The 17,395-nt window shown below is 37.6% G+C and overlaps 2 protein-coding genes and 1 long non-coding RNA gene across 6 annotated transcripts in view; 1 reads left to right on the forward strand and 2 right to left on the reverse strand.

Annotated features, from left to right (window-relative positions):
• LOC309493667 (B-cell receptor CD22-like) overlaps positions 1-17,395 on the reverse strand; it is a 132,426-nt gene that overhangs the window by 110,187 nt on the left and 4,844 nt on the right. Inside the window, exon 6 of the mRNA XM_082162858.1 lies at positions 16,991-17,245. Within this exon, the coding sequence (XP_082018984.1) occupies positions 16,991-17,245 (255 nt within the window). The remainder of the gene's footprint in view (positions 1-16,990; positions 17,246-17,395) is intronic.
• Positions 1-17,395, forward strand: part of LOC309493806 (uncharacterized protein) — a 48,726-nt gene that overhangs the window by 16,399 nt on the left and 14,932 nt on the right. The gene's annotated exons all lie outside the window — the stretch shown is intronic.
• Positions 4,285-10,764, reverse strand: LOC309493914. 2 transcript variants are annotated; one of them, XR_014204087.1, is made up of 4 exons: positions 9,146-10,764; positions 5,364-5,522; positions 5,027-5,081; positions 4,285-4,545 (listed from the first exon to the last, which is right to left on the reverse strand). It is a non-coding gene; the product is annotated as an uncharacterized lncRNA (long non-coding RNA). The 2 variants fall into 2 exon arrangements; XR_014204088.1 differs by having other exon boundaries at positions 5,364-10,760.

Here is a 17,395-nt window from a genome sequence, read left to right on the forward strand (position 1 = left end):
TGAACGCAGTGCTAAAGTGCTAAAGAAAGTGAAAAGAACGTGTGAGTAAATGAGGGAGAAAAGAAAGTTAAAGGAAAGTTGATAGATGGAAGTCGTAAGAAGATTGAAGGTTAAAAGAAGGTTGAAAGATTTAAGTCTTAAGGGAATCCTTTGAAAGAAAGATCTATAATAAATATTCTTTTTTATTTTTTAAAAGTACTGTATTTTATTTTATTTTTCTAAACTGTTTTAATTATTCTTATTTCTTTTCATTATTTTAATTTCTTCTATGTAAAGCACTTTGAATTGCCATTGTGTATGAAATGTGCTATATAAATAAACTTGCCTTGCCTTGCCTTACATAATGGTAATTTTTAGTTATTATTGTCTCTTCTATAAAAGGCCCTGTAAATAAATGGTTGTCTGTTTATAAAAGCAACCAAGAAAAAGGCTGAGAAAAAAAATAAAAGATCTTAGTAGACTACACTGTAAAATATTTGTTGCTGCATTAAATTAATTCATAATTCATTTCAACTGTTAAATCTTGAGTAATGATGAATTGCTTTGACTTGTGAAAGTGAAAACTGATAAACTAAAAATATTTCATCATTTTATATTTTTATATATAATTTATATTTTTTAATAATATATATAATGTAAAAATATTTTGCCATGAGTTATTGATCACATTTTTCCCGAGTGTAGTTCATTGTAATGACATTGTGTTTCCCTCTTTTGTGCACTTTTACATAATACACCAACACTTGTATCTGTTCCCAAGAAAGTGGAGCTGAAATATGTGCAGTAAGTGGACATTTTCTAACTTTCCAAAGGAAAGAAAGTATAAGACTTTGTAATGTCCATTTGTTTCCATTGCACTGGACAGTGAATAAACCCTCTCAGATAACTGTCATATGGAGGAACTAGCCTACCTGCAAGTGCATAAATAACTTTACTTAATTTATACTTGTATGCTTTATGGCTGCAATATAAGTTGCAGGATTCCACATCTACAGAAAGGCCTACAGAAGAGTCTGCACAGACAGATGAGACATAGGCCTACAGGTGGGCAGTGGATAGACAACCTTTCCTTTTTATTTGTTGCATGAGGCATGTGTCTAATATCTCTTGTTGTAGGCACTTGACCACTGGCTTTTCTTTACAAAGAACAATTGAAATAAATCTCAAGGAACTAAGCATATTTGTCTTTTATTAAACATTTAATGAAGTGTTTTTTTTTTTTTTTTGGCAATGTTGTGTAATATGGCACATGCAACAATGTCACAGGCCCTGTCAGGTGTGCAACCCTCAGAGTTTTCAGACACTGAAATCTTCCCTTTAGTTAGCCAAAGTTCATTTCATTGTGTGCCCTTGTCCTGGCTAGAGCTGCATTGTAACTGGTTTGGGTCAGGGAATGGGGTCATAAAACACCTGTCTGCTGGAACATGTCATAATCACCTATGCAAAAATGCAGTTCTGTTAGGATCAGCATAAGTGTATGTAATACAGTGAGCTTGATATTTAATTGTGGAATTTTTCTTACCACTTTCAAATAATGTGCATAAATGTGAATCTCTGAAAATTCTTAAGTCATGCACAGATCCTGGCCATTTTGCTTTCACATTTGTGATATGGAAGATTTTAGTCAACTGGCTTAATATTTGATATAATATTACTAATCTGGAATATTAAGAATCCCAATAGTAACTGGGCTGCACATTTACATTGTGAACCCCCTTTCTGTTCACATAATCCCCTTCATTGAGGCCTTGATGGCAGTCTATGGTCTATAGCCTATGGTACCAGTCACGTTAGTGAAGCCTGAGTGACACATACTGTAATCGGCATGGTCATGATTGCATGATCTTCATAAAAATTTATGATAGCCTAAAAAAGAAAGAAAGACTGCTTTAAAAAAAACTGCTTTACAACATTGGGTCTTAAGACTAAAACTGTTTTTTAAACCTAAAAGCGCCAGGTAAACTCCGAATGACACGACAGACAGCACTTTCCATCAAGTTCTCCGCATCTCCAATAGTGTAAAGGAAAGAGCCACTCGCTAATAATCTCAGGGCAATGCAAACAGTTTGTGCTGTAGTTAAAGCCCGACTCCGACAAGTCGAACATAAATGTGTGTTTCCAACAAATTAATAATGTAAACGACAATCTCACGAGTCACGAGAAAAAATATATCTCTCAGAAAGTGCACTATCGCGCTGCGCTGGACTTCCCGTATCAGCTCCGCTTATAAAGCCGGGATCTAATCCTGTTAACATGAAATAAGCTCCCGAGCAGGTTTAAGCTTACGGACCTGTTGCTATGACAGCAAGTCCAGGATGAGCGTCGAAGAACCAAACAATCCAAGATCATGTCAAATCGCCAACAATCAAATCCAGCTAACTGAGTTAGCGACGTACGAAGAACGGGCCCCAGGTGTTTAACTAATTAACAACTATGGAAACTAACAATTACAGAGAACAGGATCAGAAGAAAAAAACCGGAAAAAAAAAACGAAACATAACCCTAACAGTAATCTATTACATTACACACATTGCTTTGTTTATCACATTAATTTGAATAAGATATGCTTGGTATAAATATATATAATCAGTTACTACCCAGCTCTGACTGTATTATGCAACACAGATTTATTTTTTTATTTTTTTACATTTGTTGCATAATACTGATTACACAACAAAAAGTATTGCATTTTTTGTTTTGTTTTCTTTAAAGCTACACTGTGTATTTTTTAAAGTTGATTCTTAGCAAAAACACTTTTTGTTTTTTCTTTCAAAATTATATGTGCTCATGTGTATTTACTTCCACCAACTAATCAAGTATTCTCGTAAGCGTAGAATCTGCCATTCAGAATACATATGAGCGAGTCGCTCGAATGACGGCAGCCGTGTTGCGCGTCCATCTTGAAAATACATTAGCCAAAGAGGGACATACCTGGAAATTCAAGCTTTGCCTTTCGCGCTTTTACACTCAGTGGCACCGTGACGAATGCGAGGGGGAGATTACTCACGACTGTCGGCAGCCTGAAGTTGAAGATGGAGGATCACGCCTATTCTTGAGGACATGTAACAGAGTCGCCAAGGAAGCGAAAGAGAGAATTAAAACGTCAACGCGACTGGCAAATCAACAAGACCAAAGTCAATATTGGAGTGGCTTTTCCAAGATGGAAAGAGCTCATGATGAGCAAGGATTTTAAAAAGTCGCCTGCTTTCTCCTCGACAGGTAATTCAGCCTATTTGTGTAAATTCAAAGTTTTATAGTTGATTGGCTAACTATAGCATGGTTGTGGATAACGCTAGAACGACGTCTAGGATTCTTTTCCTCACGTCAATGATGAAAAATAATTGTTTACCTTGTAAATAATACGGCCACCGCAGGAGTTAAAACTCCCTCAGGAATGGGAGGGGCTAGAAAGTAATATTCAGTTGGTAGTCATATACAATTTCACCACTAGATGGGAGAAAATCTTACACAGTGTAGCTTTAAAAAAGAGAAAAAAATGTTGAGGTACTTACAATAGAAGTGAATGGGGCTAATTTTGGAGGATTTAAAGGCATAAATGTGAGTCTTATTATTTCATAAAAGCATTTACAATCAGTATTTTGTTCAAATATGTGCATTATTTGAGCTTTAAAGGTGTTTAAACCATTATTTGAACAGTTGTTTTAGTGTGTTGTGTTTATGGTGTGGCGTTGCCATGACAAGGGAGTAAATTGAATATAACTGAATATAACATAAAATGTTAAAATCACACATATTGTTCATGTTTTGTGACTGTATTATTGAAACAGTGAGCATTTAAATGTTTTAAATATTAGCCCCAATTACTATAATTTTTAAAGAAAAGGAGGGACGAGTGAACTCTACTGGCTTTGGAAAGAAAACTTTAAAGAACATACTCACACATGACATTGAGCTGAACCTCAGGAGAGATGTGAGTGTGTCCGTCTACAGCACAGCTATATCTGCCTGAATCCTCTCTTCTGACTGACTGCAGCAGGAGTTCATTGTTTCTGTCTCTTCTCTCAGTTAATGGCTGTGAGTTTCTGTACCAGATGAATGTTGCTCTGTCAGTCAGAGCGCAGCTGCTTTTACATCTCAGATTGACTGAATCTCCCTCTGTCACTCTCTCAGGAGACTCCACCTGAAGATCTGAACACAACACACACATTATATCTAGTGCTGCTGTCATACACTGATTATTATTCAACATAATGCACAGAAGAAGAGATAAACCTCATCAAAGTCACCTGTGACAGTAAGAGTCACTCCTGGATTACCAATCCTTCAGTGTCACATGACTCAGTCTGACGGTGCATTTCTGCTGTTTATCTCCCAGATACTGAAGCCTCTGACTGTATTCAGGGTCCTCAGACAGATCTCGAGGCTCTTCACCCTTTATAAAATCGTTGGTCCAGAACACTTTCATGATCTGATGTCCAGTAGGGTATGTATAAGTGCATCTCATTATCACTGTTGAGTCCTTTAGTGCACAGATGTGTGAAGGACTGTAACTCACACTCCAACCACCCCACTGGCTACAAACTCCTGAAACACAAAATTCACAAGGCAACAATGATAGGAAACAACAATAGAAGGAAACAAATACCCATCTATGAGTTAAACAGGACCATACGCTATCATTAAAACTTGTTTTTCTTTACAAAACTGTTGTCTATAAATGAAGAATTACACTTATGATGTGATCTGTGTAAAACCTACAGCCATCAGACAGAAGGTGATGAAATGCAGGAAGCAGAACATTGAACACTAACCATGAAAAAAATTATGCTCTAAATGTTAGCAGCTTCATCAGTTTATATCAGCATTATATCAGCATAACCTATAATACCATTTTCTTTGGAAGCAACAAATAAATCACAGAAATGTCCCTCCATTATAGTAGATATTTTACCAGTGCTATTTTTCCTGTGGCTACCAGCAGTGCTAACTGATCCATGTTAACTAGCCAAAACCTTTTACTCTTAGTTAGTAATGAACTCGTATGTCATTTACAGGAGAGACTCACCTGGAATCAGGAGCAGAAACACCAGAGCAAGAGTTATCAGTGACATCACAGGAAACTAAATCATTTACACAACAGGTCAATATGTCATCTTTCATTTCAGAAAAACTATGATAACAGCCGTTTATTGCATTATAAACACTGCAAAAATGATACAAATACTTTACAATCTTCACTGTTAGTAGATTTCCAGGAATGAAACTCATTTAAAGATAACGTTAGGAACACATGAGTCATCTAACAGAGGTTATTATGAAAGAAAATGTTTCTCACTTCCATTTTCTTGTGTGGAGATTAATTAGTTAGACAATATTAATTACTGAACAAGTGTATCTCTTACCGTTTTGTAGTTTCAGCCGCTGATAACAGACTCCAGGAGAGTGAAGTGCAAATGCAAGCTGAAAACTTTCTTCTGCTATTTTACAGTTTTTTTCCTTCCTCTTTTTAAAGTCTAAGTAACCTTCCCCACACCGAGACAGGAACAACCCCAATGAAACCACTTGCAAATAGAAAAAGATAAAACACTCTCTCTAAAGGATTGGTTAAAAAAAAAAAAAACATCTAAATGTGTGACTATAGAGCTTACATTAAAAATATCAAATGAAACTTTCAGTGTGAGGGGAAACCTCCTGCAGCACAGAAAACTCCCCAGTGTTAAATTAACACTCCTCGGTGTACATATATGGTGTTAAAATTAACACTGAAGCAGTGTTGAATTTAATGAGATAATTAAGTGATTAATTAAGTGATGATTGGCCATTAGTGGTGACACCTAATGTTAATGTAGCACCGAAGGGGTGGATTTCGTTATTCTGGACTCAATTATAATTACAACACCGACTACGCCACCCTGGGAATTTCACCCAGGGAAATAATGGTCAAATAACGACACAGGTTCGTTCCCACAAAGATACAGCAGAGACGTGAATATAGAAAAAAATAACAATAATACTTTATTTATGACTACAATAAAAGCTCCACACACAATTCAGTACACAAGGGATTGAGATGGCTTCAAAATCAAAACAAAACTAAAGGAAAATAAACAAAACCAATCAGACAATCAAAGGTAACATGTCAGATGGCAGGGAGAAATAACAAACCTACCCAATTCCACTTCACTACGCACTTCAAACGTACACTAATGTACTCACTTCACCACAAGCACACGTGCATTCAGGTGACAGAACATTTAGAAGAATCAAATCACTCAGTGAACAAGGGTACCCATTAACTTGGACCTAGATCAGCACTCCTTCCTAGCCAGTCCAACAAAGTTAACAAATTAACATCAAATTGTCACAAATCAAATCAATAAACTCAAGGGAAAAAAAAGAAAAATACAAAGTTGATCAACAAAATACAAAATCAACAAAATAACAGATGCAATCACATTACACATGATCCATTAACAATATACACACACAAAAGATACACTCCATAAGATCACGCAAACTCACAAACATTAACAATTATTTCTCACGCGGACACACTCTCACACACACACACACACACACACACACACACACACACACACACACACACACACACACACACACACACTCACGCACACACGCACACACACACTTCCAACAGTAAACAAACACACTCAGACAACTCGCATCAACTTATGAGTTCATTCACACAATGATATACACCATACAAACCCCACAAACACATCTTCCAGTTGAAACAGTGCGGAGGTGGCCAAACGGCCACACGGATTAATACTCGGGTCTCACAATCTCCCGATGTCAAGTTCACTTGATGTGGGCTGGTCTAGCAGGCGCAAATAAGGCGAGGCAAGATGGAACGTCGCGGCAATGCGCAACAAAGAAGGTGCTCAAAACAAAAGGAAAGACCTAAAAGGAAGGGGAAACCAGGTCACGGTCTCAATCAGCTGTCTGTGGTCACACGGACATAATACCAGCTCTTGGCCTCTTCAGCTGATTATTAGCAAATCAGCCGTTCCAACGTCAGACCATGATGGATAAACAGCCCGGGATGCATACCAAATGCTGTACGACTCAGCTCAAAGATCCCAATGCGGGAACAGCTCAGAAAGACGGTGTCCAAGTTTGCAGCAGTCAACACGCTTCCCAACAAACGCAGGAACATCCCTTATACACTCACGCATCTATAGCGCACCTGGATCCAATTAGGTGATTACCATTCAGTTAGTACTCAGGTTGTTACCAAAATGAACTAGGCAGCTATGCCTGCTACATTAATAAGAATCATTGAAGGAAAGAGAAACAACAAGAACAGAAAAAAGAGAAACACAAGAACTACTGACTTCGAGCCATTACACATTATTGCACTTAATATTACCAGTTGGACTTTATTTCTGTCATACATCTACACACGTTCTTATTTAGATTTAACAGACGTTTAGATGGTAACGTTTTATGGAATGTTTCGTTTCAAGTCACCGTTATGGTGACCAGTGTTTGCTTTAGTTGGGCTCATGACCCTTTACTTTTTATTATTAGTTTTTCACTGGCTGCTTCAACTCTGTGTTTATAAAGCACATTTGTTGTGGTAAGAGAAACTATGACCTGGGTTGTGTTTCCCGAAAGCATCGTAAGCCTTATTTGATTGTATAGACCTTTTGTTGCAAATGTTCTACGATCACGTTAGGCTTAAGATGCTTTTGGGAAATGAAGTCCAGGTCATGATGGTCATGTCCCAATAATGAAATTACAATCTTGTAATGGCCTGATTCACCGCACCAGCATTATTGACTAATTATACAAATGTTTTATTCATATGCATTACAGTAGCTAATTCTAACAGTGCTTAAAAAAATCTGAACATTTTAAAATCACACACAGACATCATGAATCTACATATGAATCTCAACAATGGTGACAATCACACAAATGCTTCATGTTGCAGTGCATGATGGGAGCCACCAATCAAAACGCATCCATGGCTCACATCATGCATTGCAGCATGAATAAATTATGCAGCTGAATTGTCCTGTAATTTTCATAGTTTTTTCCTGTTTGCTTTTATTTTGCTATTATTATTATTTTGTTCTGACTTTAGTAGCTTGTGTTTTGATGTTCAGAGTTGTGTTTGTCACTAGTTTGTTTATTGTCACCATTGTTGAGATTCATATGCTGATTCTTGATGTCTGTGTGTTTAAGAACAACAACTTCTGTGTACAAAGTATTTCCAAAATTAATAATATTGCTTTTGGATCTCAAACTGTAGAATCTCAAGACTACAAATCACCAATACTAAAATGCAACATCAAGCATATAGTCAAAGATTTAGACTCTGAATGACATCAGTGAATCTGGTCACTACATGAGGATAATGTCATCATCAGAACATATTGTGAGCAGGTTTTCTCTTGCAGTAACAAATGTGCTTTATAAACACAATGTTGGAAGAGTCAGAAAAAAGGGTCAAGAGACCAACTAAATCAAACACTGATCACCATAATGGTGGCTTGAAACGAAAAATTCCATAAAACATTACCGTCTAAACTTCTGTTGCATCTCAAGAACTTTTGTAGATGTATGACAGAAATAAAGTCAAACTGGTTAATAATAAGTGCAATGTGTAAAGGCTCGAAGTCAATTGTAGTTCTTGTGTTTCTCTTTTTTCTGTTCTTCTTGTTTCTCTTTCCTTCAAGGATTCTGCTTTTATTAACATCAGGTGTCACCACTAATGGCCAATCATCACTTAATTAATCATTTAATTATCTCATTAACTTCAACACTGCTTCAGTGTTAATTTTTAACACCCTGTAGTTGGACCTATATGTACACTGAGGAGTGTTAATTTAACACTGGGGATTTTGCTGTGGCAGTATCACACACAGTTATCATTATATAACAATCTTTAGCTTTAAAAACATTTCCATAAGACCTTAGATGGATGTGTCAGATAAGAGAGATATCAAAACTGTGCAGTATTGGGGGTCCTCAAAGACCAGGATTGGGAACCACAGGTATAACACACACAATGACCATTATTAAAACAATCTTTAGCATTAAAACATTTCCATAAATAATGTTTCATTGAGAATATTTCCAATTGATTAGGTCAGTGGTTTCTACAACAGTATTAATCTGACTATATTCACACAGTAACCAGCGTAACTCTTACCGTGTTCTGGTGAGTCTCTCCAGCAGGCGTTGAACTGATGAATTTCTCGTGGTTACACACTGTTCGTTTTAAAATACTTGTGCAAACACAAAATGTTTCTTCCTCCTTTCTTGACTCCTGCCCACACAAGCAACTTTAGACAACTTTTCATCAGGATCCAATGGCATTTATTGATATCTAAAAAGTCATTATACCCAAAATGTTTAACAATATGAAAAAAGTTTGTCCACCACTTTTGATAGGTCATGTACAAAGATTTATTAACACATAGGACGTATTTACAGTTTAACTTGTATTTCAGCATTTTAAGAGTGAAGGGATGCTCATAAATAAATGATATGACAAAAGTGTAATTTATTTATAAATAAATAAAAGGGGGTTTTAAACTACGTTTATATAGCCTTTCTTCCTGGAAACATGTTCTGAAGAATTATTTAGCAAGACACTCAAGATAGGAACTTGTATTGAGTAAGACTGGATGTCGACACTTTGACCGAAGTTGTATTTTGACATCCTCAAGATCATTTTTGCCTTCAGTTTATTGGCGAATAGAATAACGACAGGAAGTGGTGGGCAGTAGAGGTGGGTGGGACAGGAAATGACCTCATCCAGAATCAGTTCACCCACGCATAAGCGCCAGCCCGTAATGAAGAACACATGCACAGCCCAATGTGTCTCAATGTACGCCATCGCTCAAAATGAACTCTTTGCTAATATTGCTTAAAGCCACACTAAGTAGAAATTGTGTTTTTGTCAAACAGCGACCCCTAGAGTCGCTGTGGAATACTTGCACTGTCGTAAATATATTAGCCTATATTATAACGTTTTTACATGATTGCAGCTAAATCACAAGTAAATAGTCTATAGTCTAGGCCTACTGTATAATTTAATTTGTGTTGTTTTTATTGGAATGTAAACATTACAAAATGCCAGATAACATCAATTAAGTTAAATGTACGTCACATTATTTCATAACATTGGCCGTTATGATGTCATTAGACATGATTATTGCAATTTATCATAATAGTTTGCAAATTGTGCTTGTTTACACTATACAACCTCTACGTTAGGCTTATTTATGTCCTGATAATTATGTGAGATATTGAAAGCTGTTTTCATGATCGCAGGAATCAACGTCAACAGCGTTGTCTGATATCCCTCAGGACTACGTGATAAATACACCTCACAACACCTGAGTTCAGCTGGCAAACTAATTCGTGAGGCATAGCTATCTGATTTATCAAAACGATTCCATTTACACCTGGTCACATAAATGTATTTTTGCGAAACGGATTTAAATTCGATCTTCAATTCTCGCGCTATATGCAGATTTAATGGAGTGCACGTCACCGAAAGCAACAGATATGAGCTGCATTTTATAGATCATCAGCTAAAATTTCAAAATCAAAGACCGCAATAAGAGAGAGCAGTAACAGCCCTGGTAAGATCATTTCGTTTCTTTACTTTTAATGATGAAGATTGTGTGTTAAGCGTCTGCGACTTACTTTCACTTTGATTTGCGATTGCACTTTGTCTTGATGAATCGATGCTCAGCTGCGGTAATGCGTGTTCCAGCGCGTCGTCATATCTGGATATAACATATAGCGCCTATAACACGCTCTCACACGTTTTTGGGAGGAGTACAATTTACATATGTGGTTTCAACAACCAGATGCATTTACACTTGTCCAGTTTCGTCTGGAATGCGTCTCAGATCTCCTCCTGAAGTGGTTTGAGGGATCGGATTCAAATCCGTCTCAAATGCGTTTCGGAGGGCATTTACACCTGGACTTTTCACGATCCGATCTGAGAAAACGCATGAAGTGGCCAGGTGTAAACAGCCCCCATGACAAAAACATACGCACGAAAGCCGAAAACAAACGCTGGTTGGCCTCTCATGTCCAAATTTGACGAAGTGACGTATGCCGTAAAGCAGTCGAATTTTGTAGTTCTTTTTGTGCTCTGGTTACTACCCGAACCCTGAAGTTACATAGTGCCAGTAAAAGCGATACAGACCCCGTCAGGCAATGGCAGACGTGTCATTCAACCTATTGTAAGTCGATGTACCATCACAAGGATCTTGGAAATATATTATGAAGGTTGAAAAGTTACATAGTGTTGCTTTAATACAAAAAAAACCTAAAAGGACATGGAGATTCAAAAGTATGAGATGGGAGGAGAAATACATTTTAAATGCTTTTGCTTTTGCTCGCAAAAGTTTCATGCATGAGGAATGCAAAGGATTTGAGAGAAAACGCATAAGCATTGAAATATAATTTCCACCACCATGTGACTTTAGGGGCTCCATTAAATGTTGCTCTACAAATAATCGTCACTGGTGACTTTAATAGACTGAGGTGTTCATCAAAGCTTTCATTTTATCCACTGTTGCACAAGTTTGTTAGAATAGCCCAAATATTAATATTAACCCAGCTATCACATATAGTAGGTTATTCTGAGCTTAGGTCTACAATGACCCACAAATGACCACACACAAGCTTGAATTTGGTAAAACTGATACAGCCTTTTTATTTGCTTACAGAAAACACATGAAGTCAAAAGATCAAATGACTTAAACAAATTACTAAGCAGTGACATCACAAAATGTTTTCAGTCTCACTAAACACATGTTGTTGGTTCTTTGGCTCTTTCCTTTGTATTCTGCTCGTGTAATGAGAAAAAGATCACAGACACTGCATTCCTGACATCTATTCACCTGATTTAATGAATAATAAATAACTGAGTGGATTAGCATGCTAAATTGACAGGCCTACTCTCAGAATATTGTTTAATTGTTTTGGCCTTTGTCTTCATGATGGTCTCATTTACTCATTTGACACGGCTGTAGATCACAGACGCCTCTTCCACAGTCTGTGCATTTGATAGCCTAAAAACATCAAATAAAACAACAATCATGTTATGTATCAGAATACATGATGATAAAAGTCACGAAACAATTCAGATGTTTCTGAAACATCAGTGGGACACAAAGTTCTTAATAAAAAAAAATCCAGATTTAACCCCCTGAGGTCGGCTGTCGCACCGGCGCAATAGGCTCCTTTTGTTTTCTTATCAGTGCAAAAGAGACTCAAAATACTCTGTTGATTTTGATCTTACATACTTGTGTTATACATCATTCGATCCTGTTAAGTGTGTTTTTTTTTTGTGTGTGTGTATACTCGCAATAAAAACAAAGTGTTGTGCTTTTCGCCAAATAAAGAAAAATAAACATGATGCGAGTTCTGCCTTCTCTCTGTCAGTGAAGTCTATTCTGAAACGCGTCCGAAAATGAACTGTAACTCAGCGAATATTTCTCACACAGACACGTGAGATATGTCTTTATGAAGCTTGAATTCTCTTCTTTTAAATGAAGTAATTTATATAAAAAAACAAATATTCTCATCTTATGTAATCCGTTTAAAAGCAAGGAGAGGTACCGTTTTTTCGTTCTCCCTTCATTATCTCTATAATGAGCTGAGGCCGCCCCGCCCCCGGCGCTATTCACATGGTAAATAGTTTAGGTGATCTATGCATCGCACACGCCCCCCCGATCAATGCCAGAAAAACACAGTTCCTTCATCAGATTCACTGATAGTTCATCGCGCTCCGAGGATGGCACGTTTCTCCGGTAAAGACGCCCTTCAGATGATTCTGGACAGCGAGGAAGAATTCACCTTTTCCTCAGAGGAAGATTGCAACTCGCCGACAAATGGCTGCATTTTCAAGTGCGAATTGATCCCGCCGAGGATACAAGTTCAGAGTAAGTTAATTACTGTTATATAATTCCTTTTCTGATAATATCGAACTCATATGAATTTTCAGACTATATTTTGCCTAGTTTTGGCTAGCTTTTGACATCTTACAGGAACGATTGCCTTACAATATCCCTAACATTCGTGTATATGCTCAAATGTAAACTTTTTTAAATGTGATATTTCTCTTTAAACATATTTGTATATTAAATATATTTCAATCATTTTGATTAGCTTGATTATCACTCATTATCATGCTAAAATGCTGCCTTATGCGTAATGTAGCTTGTTTGCGAATATCTGCTTAGTTTATATAATGTGATTTAGTGCAAATATATTTCAGCCTCCGGTAAAATATGTGATACTGTCTAAATACATTATATTTTTATATAAATGTTTGGTTTTGGTTAGCCTATGACACTGCTTATGCTTCAATACTGCCTTATGCACAGATGTTTGTGAATACAGGTGTACATTTTTTAAATGTAGCGATGTGTCGTTCGCGAACGATCCATTCATTGCGTGCGTCACTAAATGCGTGCGGTGTATATCGCCCATCAACAGATACTATTCTTGTGTGAAATGACAAAAACCATCCATCCTGCTTATACAGGAGACACTGCGCAGAGGAGGGTGAAAACGCAAGATACATGGAGGACAAAGACATTTCCATGTCCTGCACCTGTGACTGCCTACAACAAACACATGGGGGGTGTTGACCTGTCTGATCAGCTGATACAGTACTACACAACACAGCACAAAACCATGAAGTGGTACAGTAAGATTTTTCTACACTTCTTGGACATTGCTTCCACCAACTCTTTAATTTTGCACAAAGAGCTACATGGTAACTTGTCCCATAAAGAGTTTATGGAGCAACTTATCACAGAGCTCTGTGGTGTGTCACAGAAAACGGCACCAAAACGGACCAATAGTGACCATGTACCGGTTCCAGGAGCTGAGCTGACATCAGATGACAGGGATGTTGCCACAGTTGGTCGCTGCTCATGTGTGCATTGCAAAGCAGTGCGTGGTAAAAGACAATTAACACCATGGAAATGCCAGGCATGCAATGTTAACTTATGTCTTCAGTTGAACAGGAACTGTTTTCAAGAGTGGCATAAAGATGTGTGACTGTGTTCAGATGTGTGTGCTCTGCTGACCACCTTCCACTAACCATCAGCCTTCAGAAATCATTCTGATATGATGATTATTTTTTTAAATCAATGTTGGAAACCGTTGTGCTGCTTAATATATTTTTTTATAACCTGGGATAGTTTTTTCAGGATTCTTTGAATATATATATTATTTTTTTTTTTTAAACAAAACTTTGGACTTTTTTTCTTTCTTTTTTTGGAGAGGATGTATTAAGTGATAGTAATAACTTTCTGGGCCCTATCTTGCGCAATTGAGTTTGTACACTGACGCATGTATCATTCCTATTTTGCACCCGCACACAGCGGACTTTTCCCTCCACAGACGCACGTCGGTAAACTAAGAAATGCATTTGCGCTCCCGGGGGCGGTTCAGCGCAAAGAGGAGGCGTGTTCCGGCGCAAACGTTCCCTGGTGCTATTTTGCAGGTTTAGAAAACAATTCCGCCACTAACCAGGAAAAACCTAGTCTTAAGTCAGTGGCGCGTTGCGCATGTTATTCATATGCTATTTAAAGGGCGCATGCTTGGCCATAATCAATGTAGCGTGTGCACAACGCGCACTTTGATTCTCTCATCTACACACAGACACAGCAGCTCTCTTTTAGAAAACCATACATTATTACAAGGAAAAATATTCTGCATGAGGGAAATCATTGTGGTGTCCATGAAGATGTGAAAAAATAGGCATAAATCTAGCTTACATATTTACCCAAATTATCATACGCCTGTTTAACCGAAGCTGATTTGGGTGTGTTTCTCCCATCCCCATACAATGTCACTTCTCTGTCTTTTACGGCCCTGACGAGAACGTCGGTCTCCTCGGCTGTGAACAGCTCCTTGCGAGCGCCTGGCAAATCCGCCATTATAATAGCAATCCTCCATGGAACAAGCGTGCCTGCTCTTAAAGGGAATGTGAGATGTCGCTCTGATTGGTTTATTTCACGTTACGCCCAAACCACACCTATGAGTAATGAAGCTACTTCAGACCAACCCATTTTAGATTTGCGTCGGGCGCAAGAGTAATTTATCCCGCCGGTATAATAGCAACAGCGCCCAAGACCCGCCCACAAAGTTACTTGTGTTTCGCGCTTGATACTTGCGTTTCAAATCGTTAAAATAGGGCCCCTTATGTTTTTCCATTGTTAGGAAAGATTTCTATTTTGAATAAATGCTGTTCTTTTGAACTTTTTATTCATCAGTGAATCATTCTTAGTTCATCATTCTTTGTTCAGGCTGGCTCACAGCACCTTGATGGGCCATTAGCCATTGGGGGAGTGTCTTTAGTCACACCCCTGGTGTGAATCACATTAATATTCATGGCCCACACATACAGCAGTGCTGACACAAAAACTGACATGCAAAATTAAAATCGTTATATTGTTGTTTGTGAAAGAGTGGTCAGAATGATTTTCACATCATTTTGTAGAAAAAATTCTAGCCTACAAGAATAGCAATTCAAAAGTCTTGTGGACAACTATTCAGTATGTGTTAAATGGCCTTATTGCGGTGACAATGTTTTTCCCAAAACGTACTAACCACGCATAATATTTTTTTTCTATAAAATGCAAACATGTACATCCATTTTGCTCACATATTATTGTAGCAGAGTTTGTGCTGAATACAGCAAAATTACATGTTGGCCAATGGTATGTTGTAAGTAGCTGAAATAAGCACAAATGTCAGGGCATGTCAAAACATCTCAAGGACCCAAAAAACACCTCAGGCCCCAGAGGGTTAAAGAACTATAAATTCTCCTTTCATCAACCTAAAAGTAACATGAAGGTGAGTTGATGGCAAATGTTTTATTTTTGCGTGAACCGTCTCTTTAAGCTCGTTCTTCTCACCTCAGGACAGAATCAGGCTGACGAATCCTGATATTGTCGTAGTGGCTTTCGTTCTCCTCTGCTCTCTTCGTCTCGGTCTTTCTGTGATGTTGGACAGTTGCGTACTGGATCTCCTCAGTATCTCTGCATTCAGGAGCATTTCCGTCTCTTCTGGGTTTGCTGGAAGTAACACTGGCGTACTGAGCGTCATCACAATCGGCTGATTCAGAAACATGAACGTCTCTCCCTGTTACGGTAGAGTACAGATTGTCCTGAAACGGAAGAAAACAAAATATTATTTATCATTCACACAGAACACGTTTTCCATTTCAGTGCACTACTTAATAGATTATTCACATGTTGTGTCTGGAAGATTTACCTGTTTTTCAGTGAGGTCTTCAGCTTTAGCACCTCTTCGTTTTCTCCTGATTTAACAGACATTAAACTTGTCAGCTGCATTTTAAAGATTAATTACTACTCACATTACATGAGGCATTTCCACCTGCACTAGTCTGAAAGTGAATTACATTCATACACTCACTGTAATTGAGAATGATTTTAATCACACTTACATTATAAACAGAATGATGATGATGACGATGAAGAATCCTAAACATGCTGTGATCCCCAACCAGACGAGCCAGCCATGACCACGATGTACTGAAAGATGAAGAATTTTAGTTCAGATTAAGTCTCAAAGCTACATACTATAACTGTCTTGAACCCTTTATAAAATAAAAGCTTCACCTGTGACAGTGACAGCGTCTGATCTCTGAGATCCATGTTGATTGTGAGCCTGACAGTAGAAGCGTCCACTCTGTAGTGCACTGAAACTCTGTCCAGATCCAACAGCTGAGGTTTCATTCTCCTTAAACCAGCTGAAGTTCAGAGCAGGAGGGTTTGAGTCACTGATGCAGTTCAGAGTCACTGAATCTCCCTCCACTATTACACCAGATCCATTCATCAACACTGAGATGTTCTTGGGAGAGTCTAATAAAAAGTATTACTATTATTATTATTATTTTTAAATTGTATTACAAATGTTTTAAATTACTAATATGGACTTAATTTATCAAAACAGAAAATTTGCATGTTATGTTTTATCATTAACTCACACATGACATTTAAAGTCACAGCAGAGTATTTCTCTCCATGTTTATTGGTGGACTTGCACTTGTATTCTCCACTGTCATCAGAGCTGATCTTTGAGATGTTGTAGATTCTTCCAGATCTTACAAACGTTCCTCCTTTAAACCAGCTGAAGTTCAGAGCAGGAGGGTTTGAGTCACTGATGCAGTTCAGAGTCACTGAATCTCCCTCCACTATTACACCAGATGGACTGATGGACACTGAGACGCTCCTGGGTGGGTCTAATAACAATTATCAGAATATTATTTTTAAATCGTTTTATACATTTTTAAAATTGCTAATATGGACAGAATTTATCAAAACAGAAAATTTGCATCTTATGTTTTATCATGAATTTATGAACTTGGAAATTTTAAACAATGTGCAGATGA

This window comes from Leuciscus leuciscus (genome assembly GCF_965113295.1).
Source record: "Leuciscus leuciscus genome assembly, chromosome: 3".
NCBI lineage: Eukaryota > Metazoa > Chordata > Actinopteri > Cypriniformes > Leuciscidae > Leuciscus > Leuciscus leuciscus.